Genomic DNA, 22,805 nt, shown 5'->3' on the forward strand with positions numbered 1-22,805 from the left:
CTCGGAAGAACTGGATTCGATTCCTGCCAGTCCAGGGAGTTCAGTACTGGAATGAATGTTGTAAAGGGGTTCACTGATCCTTGTGAGGACATCTGGGAAGCTATCTCCTACGAGAGATAACAGACCCGGTCGCTAAAGCCAAATAATTTAGTTGAGGATATCGCCACGCTGACAATGTTCAAACCAATGTCCGGAAGACATCTATAGCAGCATTGGTTTTGACTGGCCAGGGGTCTTAATGGCCTACGTACGCTTTGGATTATTATTATTATTATTATTATTATTATTATTATTATTATTATTATTATTATTATTATTATTATTATTATTTGCGTATGGATCCTGTTGGATCATGCAGTGCTTTTATGATTCGCCTTTCTGGTCTTCTATATGCCTTTCATTTCTTTCTCTCCGTGGGATCTCTTCCTTTCTTCAGTTCACTTGGTTCCCACTCTCCTTGGAACTTCATTCTTTGCTGTACTATCCATCTGTTTACTTTTTTTGGAACATATTTCTGTCTGATATTTCTGATATATCTATCTGGGCTTTCTCCAGGTCATTTTCGACTTCTTGGATCCATGATAGATTCTTCAATTTTCTGCTGTATTTCATGATCTTGTGTGTAATCCTTGTTGTTGGGAGTCTTTTAAAGTGCCCATAAAATTTATTATTATTATTATTATTATTATTATTATTATTATTATTATTATTATTATTATTATTATTATTATTATTATTATTGCAGTCGCCCTTGAGTCCATCCTATTCCCCACCTAGCGAGCGTACTAATCAAGTGGACGGGACCCCGACTCACATTAAACAAAAGCAGGGTAATTAATAACAGTCAGACGCTACATAGCATCACGGGGTTTAATACTCATCAGGCGTTCACCTCTCTCATTCTCTTTCGCTCTCTCTGCCTTCTCGCTTTCGCTTCACAACATTATCCACCTCACCTGTTTACAACCAATTTTCTCCTAATTTCTATTCTAATAGCTGTTTAGTTTCATTTCCTGTTGACACTTGTAAAAAAATATCGGTAACTTTAATTTGGGGGCCATTTCAAGATCCTCAGTTTCCAATCCCAGATTATCTTGACATATTAAGCTACCGCTGCTCAACTGGAAGGCCTGCAGATTTCTAGCTGATGCTTGGCCAGCGCTATGAATCCTCTCGTCCGCTATTTTTGGCGTTCTAGACCTAATCCATTTTATCATAGTTGTTCTCACTTAGGGTCGGAATAGTTTCAGCTATTTTTCTTTCGTTGTGCTGTATACATTTGCCAGGTTAGTAATGAATATTAATTTATAGCTCATATCTGGAAGCTAATGCCAACTTACAGTAATTATGCTTCACTATTTCCGTTGTTAGATCCTCTGTTAAAGACTTTTCTACAAGCCTCTACATGACGATGTTGTCACATCAGCTGCCTCCTCCATATATCTTCATTTTCACTGCATGACAGCTCTGATTCATTTCCATCAATTTCGGCATGAATGTAGAACGGCAAACAGGAATCTGTCTTGATGATTCTCAATCAAAAACAGTATTTCTAATCAAACTGGTCTTGTAAACTGAAGGTTGGTAAATGTATCAGATTTGATTTTTTTTTTAAGAATGTCCAAACAGGATTGACAGACATTAATTTCTTGTACTGTGTTTTAACACACCCAATCGTCCATACAACCTTAACTGAACTAAGACGTCGATGTAGTACTTGTTCTTGGAGCATAAGTCTGTCTTGAAGCAAATTTGATATCATTCATTCATTCAATTTCGATTGCATCATGTGGTAGTTTAGCGATCTAGATGAGAAAAATTGAAATTTTACGATTTGAACCTCCAAATATTGTGTTAATTTCACCAACCATTTTATTTCTTATTCTTCTTCTTCTTCTCCTCATCCTTCAAAGAACGCTGGCTGTCATCCTGTTCGACAACACTTTGTCAGTACTACGGAACACCTGTGCCTTCGACCACTGTCGAATATTTTTGAGCCTATTCTACCTTGGACGTTTGCTTCAGGGATGAGCTCAAGGTGATGCTGCTTCTCGTTCCGCAATATGCGCCCTAAATACTTCTTTTCTTTCTTCGTCTGAGACATTATATATTCATGACGTTCGGAGCATGCAGCAGTAATATTATAGGGCATTCATTCATATACTATACCTACCCGAACTGCTAATGGCTCAGTAGCCGAACAAACCGTAACTCTCTCAAAGCAACCGTCAAAGCAATCAATTTTTATTACTCTAAAATCCTTATTTTCTTATTAGCTGGTTAACTGGCCACTAGAAATGATTCCAATCACTTTGCTCCAGTTACAAAACTTGAATATGGTTTGCATTATTTTATAAATGTACTAAATCCACAAACCTGCTTTGTGGAGAAAATATCCTGTTAGAAACGCATATAACAAATTATGTAAGGAAGATACGATATTGACATAAATATCCCGAATGTGGGGTGTGGTTGGTAGTATTTATGTACCCCAAAGAAAATAATACAGTATTAATTATGAAAATATCGATGTGTAATCTCATTCTTTCGGTGATGCAAAGTGCAAATTCGACCATTCATTGCCTTACACATAGGCCTACGCGTTTCGTTTGAGATGTTTTCTAATAAAATAACGGCTGAAATGTATGGTTGTACAAAGTTGTGAACTAAGTACTGTTGGTTGCATGTCTAAGATCTAAGGTGCATGTGAGAACTAAGGCACTCTTTTCTTTATAAAATACATCACCGCCTCCTACTGTCTTCTGCTCTTAAGTAAATTTAAATAATTAATACCCCTCCTTAGTATAGTTGCGCACTTCTTATCATTCTCCAGCTGTCAGTTTCCTTTCTAATGCTTTGCTTTGGATCACATATTAGGACTTAATTTTATGCTCCATGCGTTATGAGATCGTAACCTTGTTCTGTTCTTAGGTGCGATCATTGCAAGCAAGCAAATGCTGCCCCTCTTTAAAGGAGTTGCCACATCTCAGAACAATAGACGTGACAACAACGCACAAATTTGAATGTCGTGTAATTTGACAGGACATTGTATAAAGAGAGATTGATAAAATAAAATAAAAGGTTGGGAGATAGGTCCAGAAAAAAAAGAAACATTCTCTCTCTCTTTCTCCTCACGCCAAAAGAAAAAGAAAACCAAGTGAGTGAAAGAAAGAGAGAGCTGAAAATAAAAAGAATAGGTATGCATATTAATTCATTTACTTCAGGACATACTAATGTATTGACTTGACACGTCAGAGTGGGAGGTTGCGAGAATCTGCTCTGTTAGAAGCTGCCGACCATAAAGCCCGTTAATTACAGGATACTTGTATCTCTCGCAATGATAATGTCAAATAAACCTTTTAAACATAGCCTACATATATTGACGGGGTTATAGGTTATGTACACTACTGCTAACAGCAGTACTGCATGGAGCCACTAGAAACTAACACCACCTCGGAAATCTGAAATTACACTAGCCATTTCGACAGCCTCTGTATGTAGTGTCCTTTGCTGCGACAACTTCCGTTATGTCGTCCAGATAGGCCTAATTATTTCTGCTGCAGATGTTTAATAATGCTAACTGCTGTTGAAAAAATTCAAGCATCAAAGGCTTAACGGTAATAAATTGCAAAGATTTACCAGTCGTAACCACCTAAAAATTGTCCATCCACGCATGGTGGTTAGTATCAAGGACCTCGCCGTTACTAACTTTCTGTGCTGCAAAGAGTCGAAAAGGAAATCAGGAATTCTGAAGTAAAAATAACTAAGTTTGGTAAACTTCCTGATAGAAACAAAGATTTACTGAGGAAGGAGCTTATTATCACAAACATTCCTTGGCTAGTTAATACAGGGAAGTCGGTGTGCGCTTTGCACCGGCATGAAGAATTTAGATAAAATTTGCTATACACTGCTTATCACTTTCCTAACATAACACAATTACGCTGGTTTATTGGGAAACTGTGTATTGGACAATAAATATTTTATTATGAAATGTGGTGACGTGGGACGTGATATACAAAGTCTGTCGCTGATTGTTCGTGTGAAAGTGAACTGAAGTATTGTGTCAAAATGAATAATATTTTTAAGACAACGTTAGTAACATGAAGCATATTTTCGCATGGCATTGTTTACTCCAACTTATCACTCTCTTTCTCTTCAGAATTATTGAATCAGTAAATGAATTCCTGTTCGTCTCTGTTCTGTGGTGTAATGGTTAGTGTGATTAACTGCAACCCCCAGAGGCCCGGGTTCGATTCACGGATCTGCCACGAAATTTGAAAAATGGTACTAAGACTGAAACGGGGTCTACTCAGCCTCAGGAGGTCAACTGAATAGAGGGTAGGCGGGGAATTGGATTGCCACCTCAGCCATCCTCGAAGTGGTTTTCAGTTATTTTCCCACTTCTTCTCCAGGCAAATGCCGGAATGGTATAAACTTTAGGCCACGGCTGCATCCTTCCCTCTTCCTTGCCTATCCCTTCCAATCTTCCCATCCCCCACAATGGCGCTGTTCAGCGTAGCAGATGGGGGTGCCTGGGCGACGTACGTGTCCTCCTCCCCAGCTGTATCCCCGACCAAAAGTCTCACGCACAAGGGACACTACCCTTAAGGCGGTAAAGGTATGATCCCTCGCTGAGTCCGGCTGAAAAACTAACACCGGAGGGTAAACGAATTACATAAATAAATAATATAAATTAATTCCTTCATTCTCCTTCTTGGTTCTCAATCCGAAGATTGGTTGGCAGCAAATCTTCGCTTCCACTTCTCTCTGTAATCTGTTAACCTCTTCGTTTCTTCACATGATAATGCTTGTACATCTTCTCTGCAGTCTAGGTTGCTCTATCTTGCTTTGAATCATTCCTTCCATGACATTAACTATAAAATTATTTTGTCTGAAGTGATGGCCAATTAATTGGTCCCTTCTCTTTCTTATTGTTGATAATAAAGATCTGCTTTTCACCTATTTTGTTAAGAATTTTCTTCATTATACACGCACGGAAAACCAAATTTACAGCAAGGGCTTTCTCCGTATTCACATTAAGAATTTTATGTGGACTTTCAAATTATTATATATAGTTACCTACATCTTCATCTTCAATTTTAATCAAGTGTACTTCATACATTACCTGTTTTCTAATAAATCGATGATAAAAGAAATAACATAACTATACTGCAAATAAAGAAAATAGACCATGCCTTTCGTATATTTAATGATATTTCTTATTCTTTTCCGCAAACTTGTGCGATGTAGAAGATCCCCTAATGAACCTCGCTAAGCAACTAATCCGTTTTTTCCCTTCTCATTTTGAACTCCAGCAGTATGTATGTGCTCATTGTTCTGACTAATCAGTAATCCTACACTATAAAAATCGCCATGATAATGGGCATATCTGTGCATGCAGCCTCATATCCACCATTCATTTTGGACTTTGATGTTGCCCTACTTCACTGAGCGCAGCAGGGTTACTCATTAAACCATGACCATAACACTGTTAATCATTATTCAAGAATGTATTAATTTCAATATTAAGGAGAACGAATTGGGATGGATTGAGGGTGTGAAAGTGTTCTCATGGAAATAATCTCCAAGACGGATTCTTGAAAGAATTTTCTTTCCTGACTAAATTAATTACATTTTGCCAGTCCACCGTGAAACCTACTCTGAGAGTTTCATAAATGTACATTAAAAAACAGTCTGGCTGGCCATTGCAAAGTAACAGCCTTTCGTCATGGTGTATGTTTTATTAACATTGACTAAATATGATGTTACTGTACTTATAATGGAGTGTTAGACAAGGATGAGGTAGCACAATGAAGTCAGAGCTCGTAACGCCTTTAACTGGAACTTTGTAAATAAGCTTAGTGGATATTAATTCGATGGTAGCCTGTAACAATTACCGCATTCCCTAAATGTCTATGCATATATAGTTGATAAATAAGCCATTAAAACATTCAGAGCCCAATTGACTTTCATAACACCGTGCGAGATGGCCGTACAGTTAGGGGCGCGCAGGTATGAGCTTGCATTCGGAAAATAGCGGGTTCGAACCCCACTCTCGTCAGCTTTGAAGATGGTTTTTTGTGGTTTCCCATTTTTACACCAGGCAAATGCTGGGGGCTGTACCTTAATTAAGGCCACGGTCGCTACCTTCCCACTCCTAGCCCTTTCCTATCCCGTCGTCGCACTAAGACCTATCTGCATCAGTGCGATGTAAAGCCAATTGTAAACAAAAAAACTACAACTTTTATAGTGAGGCTAAGTAAAAGGAAATGTACAGTCCTACTTCATGTATTGTTACCGCATTCTTCCAAGCCATTTCACCTGTTATATTGAGACAAGGAAACTTGGTAAAAAAAGTGGGGGGAAGTGGATATGAGCCAACGGCTCGTGGTGTTCCCAAGCAGTCACCGATCCAAGTACTGACCACGCCCAATGCTGCTTAACTGTCGGGCGAGAACCGGCTTATTAAGTATGGTGTGGCAAGCCATTTGATCTAACGATTGATAAAGCGCCAATATTTCACAGTGGTCGCGAAGATGAAAAAATCATACGGGTAAGTTTTAAATCGAAAGGATGGATTTTTGATGTTGCAAGAACTCCGATAGATTTTCGACGATGAAAATATAGGAATGAGCTAGGACTCTGAAGGAAGTGGGCACACGGCTACAGCATTTGCCTGGTATAGAAATGGGAAGCCACGGAAACTATGTTTCGTGGTACTGATAGTGGGGTTCTAACCCACCATCACATGAATGCAAGCAAACAGCTCCACGGCACGAACTGTGTAGCAACTCACGCGCTGATCTGCTCTGTCATAGCCTTTGACGGCATGTTTCCTACATCTTCTGCGTAGGCCTCTAAGGGATTTTAAGGGCTTAATACACTAGAGCTATTTATTTGTTTGTTTAATAAAATATTGCCCCTGCCATTCATGCTATGTGCAGTAAATCTCTCCAGGGTGGGCCTTTAAATATTATTTTTCAACCCAGCTTCCCACGTTGAAGAGCGGTAGGTAAATGAAAACCCTACTCTCAGATGTCTAAGTAAATAAATAAAACGAACGTGATATTTTCACTGTAGTGTTAGCGATATAAGAAACTACAAGTGTATCATTAATGACAGATGGTGGTCTGAGTGCAAAAACTAATTTTGCTGTAGAAGAGGTGTTCTTTCTCCCGTAATGTTTCCATATTTTCCTTGCACATATTCCGGAATAGTAGCGTAATTCAAGCGTAGTACATCCCTCCAGATCCAATTTACTACTGCTACGCCTCAATTTACCTCAAATGTTTGGATATGATCAAAGTTTACTCTCGCAGAATATTATAATCTTATAATCACGCTAGTTCATAGATTTTGCTTTTGGGCAGGAGCCAGTTTAAAAGTATTTTGTCAATACAGAAATACATCATACATATTTAGTTTTTGCTTTCTTCCTTTCTGTATAATGTAACTGGGCAGGAGCATAGGACCTAATCACGATCCGCGAGGAACACCATTAGCGTCATGAATCCAACACCTTAACCATTGTTCCGGTCGAGAGATATTCGGTGTAGCTACCGCTCCCTGGGTCACAATCGTGTACGTAACGAGACTTGCACCTGGGTGGCAAGACTCCATGCTCAGTGTCATCACAGCCTTATCTCCTGTAATTGTGTCACGGTAATGTATTGGATAGCTTTTTGAAACATGGTAAATCCAATGACTAATGGAACTGCTCCACGGTCCACTTGTTCGTTTATTAGGCCATGTGTAGGAGAACCAGAGTTCGGGTCCCGTATAGGTGGGTGGTTCAGGCAGAACGGATATCGAATTGACATCCTCCCTTATTCTGATTTAAATCTAGGCGCCCTTATTTCCATACTTGCATTGTTGTCTGTTTAGAAGTCGTGTTCAGCTTACAAAGCTGTTTGGCAATCTTGATCAATATTCGCATCATAAATATTTTAAATTGATTATACGTGAGATCATAACACCGCTGATAGGTATGTGTAGTTAATCGCAATGATGAAATTGGGATAATTTTAACTATAAGTTAATCAATCATCTATTGACATTCTAGGAATTGTAACCAAACATGAATATGAATATGATGGAACTTTCTCTTCCAAAGGTAAATACTGTATAGTAATTCCATTTAAATACATTTGGAAAAACCTGGTTGAAGGTTTATTGGAAGTAAGACAGAGCACATTGGAACAAACATTTTCAATGTTACGGTATCTCATTGTGTGTAATTTGTTATTTTGACATAAATATGTATTTGAGCTGGTAATTATCCGAAACTTTGTGTAACGAAGTAGTGGCATGTAACAAAATGTGTAGTGTGATGTTACCTAGCAACAGTACCTTGAGAGATGCTCAGGCCATGGATCTGTATGACATGGCCATCCATCAGTTCTTCATATCACGGCTTGCACAGTTGCTAGGTAACGTCACATTACACATTTTAATGAAATCATTTTATTCCTCAGAAAGAAACTGAGTAAAATTTCCTCTTCACTTATGATTTCACAAACTGCACTTAGCTTCTTAGCTGACTAATTTCAAGTAGTGTCTTCACTAAGAAATAATCGATAGGCCTAATCATTTTTCCTCCGACACCATACTGAAGTCGATTTTTGTTCTTTGCAATTCAGGACTGGTAAAATCAACACAATATTTGTCTCAAAGAGAACATTTTAAAAATATTCACAAAGTATTTTGTCCACCTCCTTTGTTGAATGGTCAGTGTGACGGCTTTCGGATCATAGGGCACAGGTTCGTTTCCCAGTCGGTATGGATATTTTAGCATCGTCTGGTTAATTTCTCTAGACTGGGGACTGGTTGTTTTATGTTCACCTTAACACTCATCTGCAAATGCACACACATCTCATTTCCAACCACAGCAGTGACATGGAATAGTGCATACATTGCTTTTGCCTCCTGGAAGGGTATCCGATCGTAAATCTGTGATTATTTCACATTAGTGCCGACCTCCTAGATGGCTGGGTAAATGGGTAGGAAGACGAACACGATTTCATGGAGTATTTTCAATAAATTATAGCCACCGGAAGATAAGGGCACGTGGATGATGAACATATTTTTACTGTAGGCAACAAGAAGCCTCGTTCAGGACATAGCCTTGTTTTCCAAGAAACATATATGCTTCATGAACTCATGCAACCCCCATGCTCCTTGTTAGCAAATCAAGTTCACGTTCTTCATCCTTGCTAAGCAGAAATGTTTGCCTTCCATTAAAACATTTCATGTGTTGTTTCTTTTTCCCTGCTAACTTTTCTCCACTTTGACAGGTATTATTGCCTGCAAACTGATAAGTGAAACACAGATAGAGACATGAAGGATAAAGAAACAAGAGCTTCAGTAATTAGTTTTCTGAGAATCAGCTCCAGATAGAGATCTTTTGTCATCGCATCACTGTGGATACTGATGGCTCCTTCTGATGGAATAGCCTGGCCGGTTTTCTTATATTATCCATTAATATGCATTGCACACGTAACAATATTTATATTGTGACATTTTCTTATTTCAAAGCATGAAATTCTAATCAACGTCACCTTGGAAAATTTATGCATAGTATCAAACAGGCCGGCATTTCTTAAACTGTTTGATACGTAACACTGGCTTGAATAATGTTCTCATGATTGAGTTGACTGTTAATTTTTGTCTGCCAGTGAATACAAAAAATAAAGTGTTAAACAAAAGTAATGGAATATAGATTATAGTTACCCTTGTGGATCATAGATTGGCACATTAGCTTCCCGCCATTTTCTCTCTGTTACGAACTATGGCTGTCTCGGTAGTGTAACGGTTTGCGTTATTAACTGCCGTCCTCCCAGGCCCGGGTTCGATACCCGGTATACTGCCAGAGATTGAAAACCGGCAGGGAATTGATATGTGGTTAAAAATGTACATGTCCATTTGGGCGTGTAACTCAAGAAAGCTGCACAACCTCGGCATGAAGACACGACTTGAAATTTACAGTGGAAGATTTATATCCATGTATGAATGTTAGGACTGAGTACTTTTCAGTAAACCTTTAAAAAAAATGGAAGGAGAGGGAGGTTAGAAATCCAGTCGGTTATCTCACATCAAGTCTCCACAAATCCCGGGATGATATCAATGTCTATTGAACTCCGTAGAAAGATGGCATTATTTTAATTTTAATCATTCTGTACATTGTTTCTTTCCATTATTTTTGGTCGATCCTATCCGTTCTCTTGCGTCCTGTTAATTATTTTCTGTTTCCTGGGTTTATTTTCTGCTCCCTCTTACTTCATTCTATTCTGTTCTGTTTCATTCTTTCCCGTTCTTTTCTATTCTGTTCCCTTCTATTCCGTTCCGTTCTATTCTGTTTCGTTCCTTCCCGTTCTTTTCTATTCCGTTCCCTTATATTCGTTCTGTTCTGTTCTGTCCTATTTCGTTCTTTCCCGTTCTTTTCTGTTCAATTCCCTTATATTCCTTCTGTTCCATTTTGTTGTTTTGTTCGGTTTCGTTCTGTCTCGTTCTTTTTTATTCGGTTCCCTTATATTCGTCCTGTTCCATTTTGTTCTGTTCCGCACTGTTCCGTTCCGTCCTATTCCGACCTCTTCCCTTCTCTTCTTCACTTACTTCCCTAATCTGCTTTCTAATCTGCATTTTTCCTTTATGTAATTTTGTTCTAAACTATTTATTTCTGTCATTCTCGTTTTTTAAATTTTTTATTCTGTTCTTACCGAGGGAGTTGGCCGTGCGGTTAGGGGCGCACAGTTGTGAGCTTACATTCGACAGGTAGTGAGTTCCAACCTCACTGCCGGCAGCCCTGAAGATGGTTTTCCGTGCTCTCTCTTTTCACACCGGGCAATTGTTGTGGCTGTACCTTAGCTGAAGGCCACGGCCAATTATTTCCCGCACCTAGCCTTTTCCTATCCCATCGTCGCCATAAGACCTATCTGTAGGACGTAAAACAGATTGAAAAGAAAAACTGTTCTTTAGCCATCCCTTCGCGAGGTATTCCGTCCCGTTCTCTATTATTCTTATTTGATCTGTTCCTTTATATCTTCGTTTTCCAATTTTCCTTTGTCTTCTCCTCTTAGCTAATCTTTTTAATCCCTCCCCTTTCTTTCTTTATGTTCTCTCTCGTTGTATTTCATTCATATGGCTAAAGTGCAATACGATCAGAGACAATAAATGCAAAATAGGATATTAAAATGAATTATTAGACTACTCTTAACCAGTGTTGTGTCAAACCCATTCTATGTGTACGAAAATTCCTATTATTTTCTATCTTTAACCTTCGTGTGTATGCATAGATAGCTCGCTCTAGAGAAGAATTAGAAATTACTCATGTGATAGCAGGGGTAAATGAACGTGTTCCAAAAATGGAAATGAAATGGAAATTCGGCACTCAAGTGTTTACGTGTCTGGGAATGTTCCCGCTCGCTAGAGCTGCTGTGTTCTCCTAATCAGTCTCTCTCTCTCTCCGTCTCTCTCTCATTTCGTTTTCCGCACAACTGTTAGCAGCTAAATTATTAGGTGATACTCCGACTCTTGCTCTACCATGTATTTATACTGCAATATGAAAGAATCTTGAAGGATTCAAGCTTTAAAATGTAATTACGGACCATCTGTCTGAAATTATAGGACTTACTTGAAGTGATCATAATGTATATTCGTATTTATATCGGTAATATTCGGGTACAAAATTTGTAATGCGTTCTGTGATTGTCTCTTTTCTCTTCTTTTTCCTCACTGGAAATTAAATGGTCTTGTCTTTTAAATTCTTGTGCATCTTCTTTTGAACGCGGAACTGTCACCTTTTACTTCATTTGCAGGACGTCTTGCGTTATTGTCCTTTTAATAATCTTGACCATAGTGTCCGGTATTTGATCCGTATTGACTTGATCACAACAAATATGTAGATGGATGGTCCACCTAGTTAATCATCATCATCATCATCTGTTTACCCTCCAGAGTCGGCTCTTCCCTCGGACACAGCGAGGGATCCCACCTCTACCGCCTCAAGGGCAGTGTCCTGGAGCTTCAGACTCTTGGTCTGGGATACAACTGGGGAGAATGACCAGTACTTCGCCCAGGCGGCCTCACCTGCTATGCTGAACAGGGGCCTTGTGGAAGGATGGGAAGATTGGAAGGGATAGGCAAGGAAGAGGGAAGGAAGCGGCCGTGGCCTTATGTTAGGTACCATCCCGGCATTCGCCTGGAGGAGAAGTGGGAAACCACGGAAAACCACTTCCAGGATGGCTGAGGGGAGAATCGAACCCACTTCTACTCAGTTGACCTCCCGAGGCTGAGTGGACCCCGTTCCAGCCCTCATACCACTTTTCAAATTTCGTGGCAGAGCCGGAAATTAAACCCGGGCCTCCAGGGGTGGCAGCTAATCACGCTAACCACTACACCACAGAGGCGGACCCTCCTAGTTAATACTAAATATTAATTTATTTATATTCATTTACATAAGTCTAGTACATGTTTCGAGAATCTTAATACATTCCCTTCATCAGCTAGTCAAATTAAAATTAAAATTGCCGGGCTGAATGGCTCAGACGGTTGAGGCGCTGGCCTTCTGACCCCAACGTGGCAGGTTCGATCCTGGCTCAGTCCGGTGGTATTTGAAGGTGCTCATATACGCCAGCCTCGTGTCGGTAGATTTACTGGCACGTAAAAGAACTCCTGCGGGACTAAATTCCGGCACCTCGGCGTCTCCGAAAACCGTAAAAGAGTAGTTAGTGGGACGTAAAACAAATAGCATTATTATTATTTAAAATTAAAATTCCTATACACAAAAATACCTAATTAAAAGGGGAGGGGGGCATTAAGAAATCCAAAACTATTGCCAATACTATTTGACATTTTAAAAATCGAAGAGTGGATGCATGGAATTTAATTCCATCCAGTCGAATACGATAAAACACAATAGAATAAAGTCTGTATGAATTAAAATATTGAGCACTCACTGTGTTCTTGTTGTGGCGTTTGATCACTGTGTACTTGATGATCCGATGATTTCTTGTAAAATTCAATTGGAGTTACGAATAAAATAAAATAGTGCAAAAACTTGTTGTCATGCCGAAACCATCCGTTAATAGGTGTGTTATGCAGCCAGGTGATATGAGCTTAAAATTATCAATATAATGATACAAGAAGTACGTGAGGCTGTCATGTAACTATTAAGGATATATAAAAGTGGCTGAAGTTGTTCGGCGAATGTAAATAAGTATAAATAATATTTAGTATTGACTAGGCGGGCTACATATTTGTTACTGTCCTTTCTTTGTCATTCTCTTTTGCGCTCATACTTAGCTACGGTACCTCCTCCAATTCTTGGTGGGCCGGGCTGAGTGGCTCAGACGGTTGAGGCGCTGTCCTTCTGAGCCCAACTTGGCAGGTTCGATCCCAGCTTAGTCCGGTGTATTTGAAGGTGCTCAAATACGTCAGGCTCGTGTGGCTAGATTTACTGGCACGTAAAAAAACTCCTGCGACACCTCGGCATCTCCGAATACCGTAAAAGTAGTTAGTGGGACGTAAATTCAATAACATTGTTTGTCAGTAATTGTTGGTGACACTGGGGATGGATTAGTTTCAAAACGGATTTTTATATTAAATCTAAATACGATTCTCTGCTCTCCCCGCGGTCTAGCCTGCCTAACATCCAGAGCACCCAGGTACGATTCCTAACCACGTCAAGAATTTTCAGATGTAACTGGAATAACAATCGAAATGATTCGTCGCGCTGACCACGGTTCACCTCGGAATCGGCAGGCCTTTGTGCTAGGCAACGCTCGCTTGGTAGACTAAAGATCATATGGGCTGTGGCACAATGGTTTGGCTGACGACCTAGCTGTTATGCCTCTTTAACCAACAAGCAAACTGGCACCAATTTAAAAAAAAAAGTTAGAGGTGAATGTGCGCTTGGTAAGGAAAACAAACTTTACTCTTTTCACTTGAGTTGTATTACATTCGTCGTGCAGAAATGTGAGATGCGCAGCAGACAATGGTATGATAGTAAACTGAATGAAATGTCAGGTTGTACGTTCCGCCAAGAGTAAAAGTTGTTGGTGTTTTTTTTTTTTTTTTTTTTTTTTTTTTTTTTTTTTTTTTTTTTTTTTTTTTTTTTACCTCGCACCGAAACCGTTAGGTTTTATGGCGACGATGGGATAGGAAATGCCTAGGAGTGGGAAGGAAGTGACCGTGGCCTTAATTAAGGTACAGCCCCAGCATTCACCTGGTGTGAAAATGGGAAACCACGAAAAACCATCTTCACGGCTGCCAACAGTAGGATTCGAACCCACTCTCTCCCAGATGCAAGCTCACAGCCAGTTCGCCCGGTAGTAGAAAGAGTCCTGTCAATGTTTCATTACTGTGTTGATTGAGCTAAAGTAACCCACTGGATCAGTGTAAGTACCTAGGTGGTAATATAAAAAAAAAATATTTATGTGAATAATCACATAAACGAGTAGTAAATAAAAATTATTGAATATGGACGTTTTGGATTGATAGGCATTTCTTTTGAGTGAATTTTGTCAAATGTTGGACGTTTTTGAACCGTACCTTTTTTAAGCATGTATAATCGTTTTGCCCTCGGCTGTACTTGTAGCTAGTTGGGGAGACCCGACTGATGCCCGGTTCTTGAAAAAAAAACGTAGCAAACGAACCGGTGCATCATTTTGGACACTCGCCGGTTTATGCTAGAGGTGCAGTGTTGGTCCTTAAGTCGTGGTTGCCATTCCTCCTGGGAGTTGTGGCTCGGTGCCCCCTGCTGAGGACACGAGGCGGAAGGGGGCACCAATAGTAATTGTATTCATTTATCATTTTATTTTCTATCTGATCTGCCGGGAGAATTAATTCCCGCCCGCTTGCTCTCTCGCCCGCTCCGCTAACCGCGCACGTCTTCAAGCGAGCAAATGGGCTCGACACGTCGTTTGTGTTTGGTATCGAACCTCGCAACAAGAACTTACAAAAATAATTCTTTCTGGAATTAAAAAAACCCCGATATATTTAGGCTCAGTGATTGTCGTCGTAGAATTTTCAGTTTTAACACTAAAATTAAATTTTATCTAAAGCTCATTGACTTGGCGGAGTTTTCCCTCCTGTTACAAATAGAATAACACGATCTTTCCCTTAATAACCGCATTTTTTAATTCTTTGTTTGTGTTTTAATTCGTCTAATGTGTCTGCCTCTTAAATCCAACCAAACTTGTAATTTTATACTGAATTCAGTTGGTTCAAAATATCGCATTAAAACGAAATACATCGCTATGATGTAGCATAAGGAAGAAATGTGTAGCTGTATATTTACCAATCGATACATTTTATTCACATAATCTACAGTCATTAGAGTAACAACCAAGAAATCCAAAAAGCTTCCATTAAACAAACTCAGGTTTCATTTCTTAACAAAATATTTGTCTTGGGAATCCGCATTTTGCAGTCTGGCATGGTGATTTTTCCCCACTTGTACAGTAGATTAGTCTTATCAACCATGGGTTGTTCGTATTCTGTTCAGCGTCAACCACGTTTTACCTAGAAAATGAGTTCATTCACGTTCAACACTGACTCTGATAACACTCTTCAACTGAGGTGGATAGCTAAATGTTAATCCATTCTTGTGTCCATATTAGATTTCTGTTCACGTTACTGTGCGTCCAATTCTTAGCTGTCTTCTAGAGTGAAGCCTGTTCACTTCAGTGCCAATATTCTCATGGATAGACTGTTTATGGATGGAGTTCATCTCCTTGTACTCTCATACTAGAGCTTATTTTCTTCGCAGATGAGATAGAAGAATATGACTCGGAGCTTTCAGTCAGAGGATGACAGTAGAGTTCACTGCATCTGTTACGAAGTGTATTGTTTGGTTAAGATGAATGAGGAGATTTCTGTAATATTATTTACTGCTTATACAAGGTTTTCACCTCTCCTCTAATAAATAATTTCCTTGTTTCAGGTACTCGAAGCTCTGTGCGATACTCGATCTACTCCGGCGACCCGGATGGCTCCTTCACCATTGATCCTGTGGTTGGAACCATCCGAACGGCTGGTCCTTTGGATCATGAAGCGCACCAGTCTGTGCTACTCAACGTGCAGGCCATGAGCGGGGATCCTCCAGCATACGGGCACACTCAGGTGAGATTACTTTGTCTTGTTCTAGATTCCTTAGATTCTTAGCCTTATTTTTCTACTAACTGCCAAACTGTGCATTTGTATTCAATATCGATTGCGTACCAAGAACTAGCTTTCAAAGTACAGGGTGTTTACAAATGAATATCGGAGTTTTAACGCCTTATAATATTGAATATGTTAAACTTACAGTTATACATTATATGTCAAGTGAAAGAGCAACTCAAACAGTTTTGTTTGTTGGCACCAGTGCGCATGTACGTGCAATGGTTTCGCCGCAATCCGCTAGACAGCGGTAGTAGCAAATATGGCGACTAGTGAACAGAAAGCTTTTTGTGTTTTGCAGTTTGCAAAGGCAGAATCTGTAGTTACTGTGCAACGTGCGTTCCGCATTAAGTTCGGTTGTGATCCTCCAAGTGATAATAACATTTGCAGATGGTATCATAAGTTTGAAGACACCGGTTGCCTTTGTAAAGGGAAGAGCAAGGGACGACCAAGATTAAGTGAAGAGACTGTTGAGCGAGTGAGAGAGTCATTCACTCGTAGCTCAAAGAAATCAGTCCGGAAGGCTAATCGTGAATTACAACTTCCTGCGTCGACCGTTTGGAAAGTTGTAAGAAAACGCTTACAGCTACGTCCTTACCGTTAACAGTTATTACAGGCTCTAACGCCGGCAGACCACAGATTACGTGCCAACTTCGCAAACGACATGTTGTTACATGATTATGAGTTCATGAATCATGTTGTTTTCAGTGATGAATCGGTCTTTCACCTTAGTGGACATGTAAACACTCATAATGTGCGCATCTGGGGCTCAGAAAATCCTCACGAGTTGGTACAAATGCAACGAGATTCCCCTAAAGTGAATGTTTTTTGTGCCGTATCCCGGCGAAAGGTTTATGGGCCTTTCTTTTATGGTGAACGTACTGTAACTGGTACTTCTTACCTCGATACACTACAGCAATGGCTCTTCCCTCAGTTGGAAGAAAATGAGCCAGAGAACTTCATTTTCCATCAAGATGGTGTGCCACCTCACTGGCATAACGACGTACTACTACCGCTGTCTAGCGGATTGCGGCGAAACCATTGCACGTACATGCGCACTGGTGCCAACAAACAAAACTGTTTGAGTTGCTCTTTCATTTGACATATAATGTATAACTGTAAGTTTAACGTATTCAATATTATAAGGCGTTAAAACTCCGATATTCATTTGTAAACACCCTGTATATAAACTTATCTTAAGTAAGAAATATGACCTTCCTACTAAGGAAGCTTCCCTTTAGAGTTTGGTGACAGTAAATATGCGGTCAACCTCATTAAAAACTTTACCATGGTAGAAAACCAGATAGACGAAATTCTTAGTGACATTTCGAAGTAAATGATTAAAATATTCCATAACCATTTGTAGAGTAATTATTAAATACTGTATGTGGAATTAGTAGGTCCGTGTAATTGAAAATTACCGGTATATACGCCTTATTCTTCTGGACCCTTGTGGTCAATCGGAATGCCGGTCGATATTTGTAATAGGACTGGCGTGGGTTTGAGCCTTGTTAATGAACATCAGAGAAGATGCTGGAAATGGCCTCATCTGAAGAAGTAAAAAACTGAGGATCCGAAAGTCCTGACTCCACTTCACTCACAAACCACCGGCAGAACTCAAGCACGCGAAGGTTCATCTGGACGCTGCAACGCATGCACAGCAATAACTTTTTAAGGATACAGATGCAAATCCTTGTTTCATAACGTTTCGACACGACGATCTCTTAATTGCCCCTTGCACAGATGAACGGCTTTGAGATTTCGTCGGACTTGTTCCAGAGTCAATGATTTCTGATGTTGGAAATCTTTTCGGACAGTTACGGATTTTTATTCGCTACAGAGCCCATTTCACACCATTTTTCCGCTAAATTTAGCATTGCAGACTTCGCTGGAGGTTTTTCCAAAACACTTCCAGTCTTAAAGTCTTGCACAAACAATTCCGCACAGGTTTTCCACGAATCGTGCTTCGCATAACACTCGACAATGGACACACGCTGTTTTATTGTGAGCACCAGTTTGTGTTGCATTCAACTGGTCACTAAACACGTCTGTTCCTCTCACTCACTCACACGTAATGAGACAGCGACGTACTCGGGAGACGCGCAGACATGTGATAGCATCGAAATCATGGTTTCCAGCATTTCCTGTGATGAGCAGTTCTCCTGTTCATTAACAAGAGTAAATTACGCGTCAGTCTTATAAATATTTTCCGGGCAAGTTTTATTGCCCATCCTATAATACGTGGTATCTCTTCAGTCTACCCATGAGGACAGTCAGTATAATTGACAATATATTAAAATAAAATCCACCACAGTGAACAGTAAGTTATGCTGAATGGTAAGCATCATCTTAACGCCTAGGAAGCAATAAACCTACAGCAAGCACCTGACAAGTAGGTGGTGTTATCGGTTGACTGCCCGCGGACTTCCCTGTCACAGCCCACTGGTCGTACCATCCGCATTCCCTTCCCAGATAGTCCAAGACACTACGTTACGTTGTGCGTGTAGCTGTCTTTATGTTAGGACCCCTAGAGGACGATAATGATTACTTCAGAATCTTGTGAGAGTTAGAGGAATTCCTTTTATAAAGATAAAGAGATTTCATCCATCAAAGAATGTCAACTGGAAAGATGTAATGTGTAGTCGCTCAAAGAAAGAATGATTGCATGATATTGAATGTTTCTCGCATCAGACTTAATTTGAATTATAATCAAAATCTAATTCACCTGCAATACAGATTAAAATTCTGTGGAGTCATTCGGAAGAACTTTTAACGTAGAGGCTTGGATTTCTGGAAAGAATAGTTTGCAATTCCGAAAATTGGAATTGAATCGCTCTAGGAAGGAAACGTCATAACTCAATTTTGTTCCTTCTATGAGAGAAAGACATAATCTATGGCTTTCAGTTTTTTAACAACTAAAGTGCTTATGAGGTCGTGTTCTACATAACTTACAGAGGGTTCTCAGAAGTAGAGTTACAGTGATGGAAGGTGTTAGTGAGTAAAGCTGGACCATGCCGCATGCCACGGGCGGCCTGGAGGCTTCCATTTGACAGACCTGTTATAATCTCGCTGCTTCCGCGTGTATAATCTCCGCACGATACAGAGAGTCTGTTGCATGCACTTTCCAGGCAGACCAATACAGTATACAGGGTGCACACGAAGTAAAGTCCAGGAAGATCCCGACATTACAAGAAGTGGAATTGGCTCGCGTAAATTCAAGCAACTTACAATTTTCTTCCCAAGTTCATTGGCGGAAAGATCATATTTCTTCCTGTTGAATTGATCTTTCATAATGCCCTTTTTTTACCACAGTGAATACTATCTGGTCTGAGGAGGAGTCGCGGCACGAGTAACAGGTACTACACTCTAAGCTACAAACATCGATCGTGGCAGACAATGCGAACTCTCTGAATCAATGCCTATTCTTTATCAAACAGTTCATTATGAAGTACATACAGTAAACGTGTAACTAAGGCACAAATGCACAACCAATTTGAAACTTCATGGCAGCACCTCAGTGTCACCGCAGGTGGAACAGGTGTTTACTGTCAGGCCTTGAGACTTCAGATATGCCAGTGCGCGGCAGCCATGCTTAACCCTCGCACCTCTCACCCTGCAATCACGCGACCATAGTACATTGAGTTCATATACCGGGTGTAACGAAATTTAGTACTCAGATTTCGAAGAACTATAGAAGGAACAAACAAAAAAGTGGTTATTAAGCAACTGATAGCAAATTATAGGAATGAAAAGTTAAAAGGCACATAAAATGTCGTCAGTAATTTTGGGGATAAAAACAAAGGTGTCGAAATTAATTGCCTGTTTTTGCTATTTTGCTATACTTTCAGAGAACCTAACATATGAAACGACACAAATCAATCCTGAGTTCGACTCTGGCGCTGTGCGCATCTCCGTGCTGGAGAACGTCGACTTAGGGATTCCTCTGTATGCTGCACATGCGCGGGACAGAGATTCTGGTTGCAATGGTATCGTACGCTACAGGATGGCCGATGCGTCAGGATTGGAATAACTTACCAAGGGAGATGTTCAATAAATGTCCAATTTCTTTGAAATCATTTAAGAAAAGGCACCTGGTCGACTGCCCTAAATGCAGATCAGTTGTGATTGATTGATTGATTGATTGATTGATTGATTGATTGATTGATTGATTGATTGATTGATTGATTGATTGATTGATTGATTGATTGATTGATTGATTGATTGATTGATTGATTGATTGATTGATGAAATAGAGGTTTGAGAATATAGAAAAAACAAATTTATTACAAACATAAAAAAACGCCCCAAAATTTTGACAGTACATATTGTCCGAATAGAGAAAGTAAATAAATGGAAATACCTGGGAGAAATAATTCAGGAAGATGGTTTAGAAAAATCTGCTGTAGAAGAAAGAGCGTATGACATCACTAAGGATTTTTACAACATTGTTTTCTCTTCCAGGTAGTTTATAGATGTATTTACTCAAAGTTAGTTTTAGGCATACTGAAGAGCCTAAAACTTATAAATTAACTGAAAATAGATGGCTTCAGATAATACCAAAAAAAGATGGTTTACAGTTATTTTTCAGAGTTTTGTTTGTTAGTTTTTATAGAATATAAAAAGAAATTCAGAAATTACAAAATGCATTTGTTTCCTGGAATCTGTTTTTCCTCAGGATAAGAAAATAACTCTTTGTTTATGTAACTAAATGTGAATCTCTCCTTTCTTCCCGGCAGGTGAACATTGGCATCGATGACGTTAATGACAACGCTCCTGAGTTCGACTCTGGCACTGTGCGCATCTCCGTGCCGGAGAACGTCGAGTTAGGGATTCCCCTGTATGCTGCTCATGCGCGGGACAGAGATTCTGGTCGCAATGGCATCGTACGCTACAGGTTGGCCGGCGCGTCGGACTCGGCCAGCAGCGCCCTATTTGCCATGGACGCTCGTACTGGCCATCTGACTCTGGCACGAAGACTGGATTACGAGACGGCACAGCGTCACAGCCTGGTTGTCGTAGCGACAGACGCCGGAGAACCGCCACTCTCTGCAAATCTGAGCGTCCTCGTCGAGGTGCAAGACGTAAATGACAATCCACCGGTCTTCGAGCGACCAGAGTACGCTGTTAATGTGCTAGAATCCTTGCCGGTCAATTCTCAGGTAAGAAAAAAATATTTACGGACATTTTTATTAACACAGAACTTTTGGAGTATACGGTATCTAGGTTTTACAGAAATGTACAATTCTAGGACGGCCCCGGATTCGATTCGCGTCTACGTGATTTTAGCTAATTCGTGGTCTATTGTTTGTGTTTGTCTTGGTACATTCTTCTTCATGTACACACCTCAAATCACAGTACAAATAACGTCAGAAACAGGAAGTATTGAACATATAACTCCACGTAGAATTGGCGTAAGCAAGATCTTTCGACTGTAAAGCTGGGACTAATTCACACTAGTGAAGACCTAATGGAATTTGGAAAAGATAAAGCAACAAGTTTAATGTCATCTTCATAGTATGATCTTTCCTACCTTTAAAAGCTCCACTTAATATTAGTTATTGATTAATGTCATTCCACGACATCTCTCCACTGACAGCTCGGTACATTGCGCTTAGTCAAGCAGCTCGTCTCCTTTCTCTTAAGTCTTCCTGGCCCAAATTTTGCAGTTCTCGTATCAAGTAATCCTGGTGATGGATGGTCCCATACACTGGCGTCTTACATCCTTACTACAATCCCTAAGTGAAGATCATTTCTTATATTAACACGTGTCCGGCTCCATGGCTAAATGGTTAGCGTGCTGGCCTTTGGTCACAGGGTCCCGGGTTCGATTCCCGACAGGGTCGGGAATTTTAACCTTAATTGGTTAATTTCGCTGACACGGGGGCTGGGTGTATGTGTCGTCTTCATCATCATTTCATCCTCATTACGACGCGCAGGTCACCTGCGGGTGTCAAATAAAAAGACCTGCATCTGGCGAGCCGAACATGTCCTCGGACACTCCCGGCACTAAAAGCCATACGCCATTTCATTTTCATATTAACACGTAGGTACTTAGAGTGATCCCCGTGAAGTATTTTCACTCCATCGACACAGTAATTAAAACTGGCAGGACTTTTCCTCTGGGTGAAACTCTCAGCCTGTCTTTCCACTTCGTTTATCATCATACCATTCTCTGCTATCCATCTCACAACATTGTGGAGGTAGTTTTACAATATAACATCTTCAGCAAAAAGCCTTAAATGCTATTCCTGTTCTTTACTCATATCATTTATGGTACAAGAGAAACAATAAAGGTCCAGTGATAGAACCCTGGGGGACCCCTCTCTTAATTGTTACAGGATGAGTTAATGCTTCATCTGCTGTAAGTCTTAGTCCTCACAAATAGCAGGAAAGCAGCCTAATTCGATCACACTTTCCTAAATGGCAAATATAGCTTCATACAATAGAACATAGAAGGTAAATGAGAGGACGTGGGCATAGAAACATCCTTCGATACAACTCTGAAAAGAAAACAAAGAACCTCCACTGATGAGACGGCACAAGAAGAAAATTAGAAGAAGAAGAATCACCTTACCATACAATATGATGCACTATTTGTCAAACCCCCTTCGTATTTAGTCAAATCTGTACTGAAAATGATTAGCCAC

The 22,805-nt window shown here is 40.0% G+C and overlaps 1 protein-coding gene across 1 annotated transcript in view; it reads left to right on the top strand.

Moving 5' to 3' along the window:
- The window catches only part of ds (dachsous cadherin-related 1), a 231,259-nt gene that overhangs the window by 71,545 nt on the left and 136,909 nt on the right, over positions 1–22,805 (top strand). The window contains exons 4-5 of the mRNA XM_068229134.1: positions 15,941–16,119; positions 20,895–21,317. Of these exons, the coding sequence (XP_068085235.1) occupies positions 15,941–16,119; positions 20,895–21,317 (602 nt within the window). The remainder of the gene's footprint in view (positions 1–15,940; positions 16,120–20,894; positions 21,318–22,805) is intronic.

The sequence above is a fragment of the Anabrus simplex genome, chromosome 9, assembly GCF_040414725.1.
Source record: "Anabrus simplex isolate iqAnaSimp1 chromosome 9, ASM4041472v1, whole genome shotgun sequence".
Taxonomy (NCBI): domain Eukaryota; kingdom Metazoa; phylum Arthropoda; class Insecta; order Orthoptera; family Tettigoniidae; genus Anabrus; species Anabrus simplex.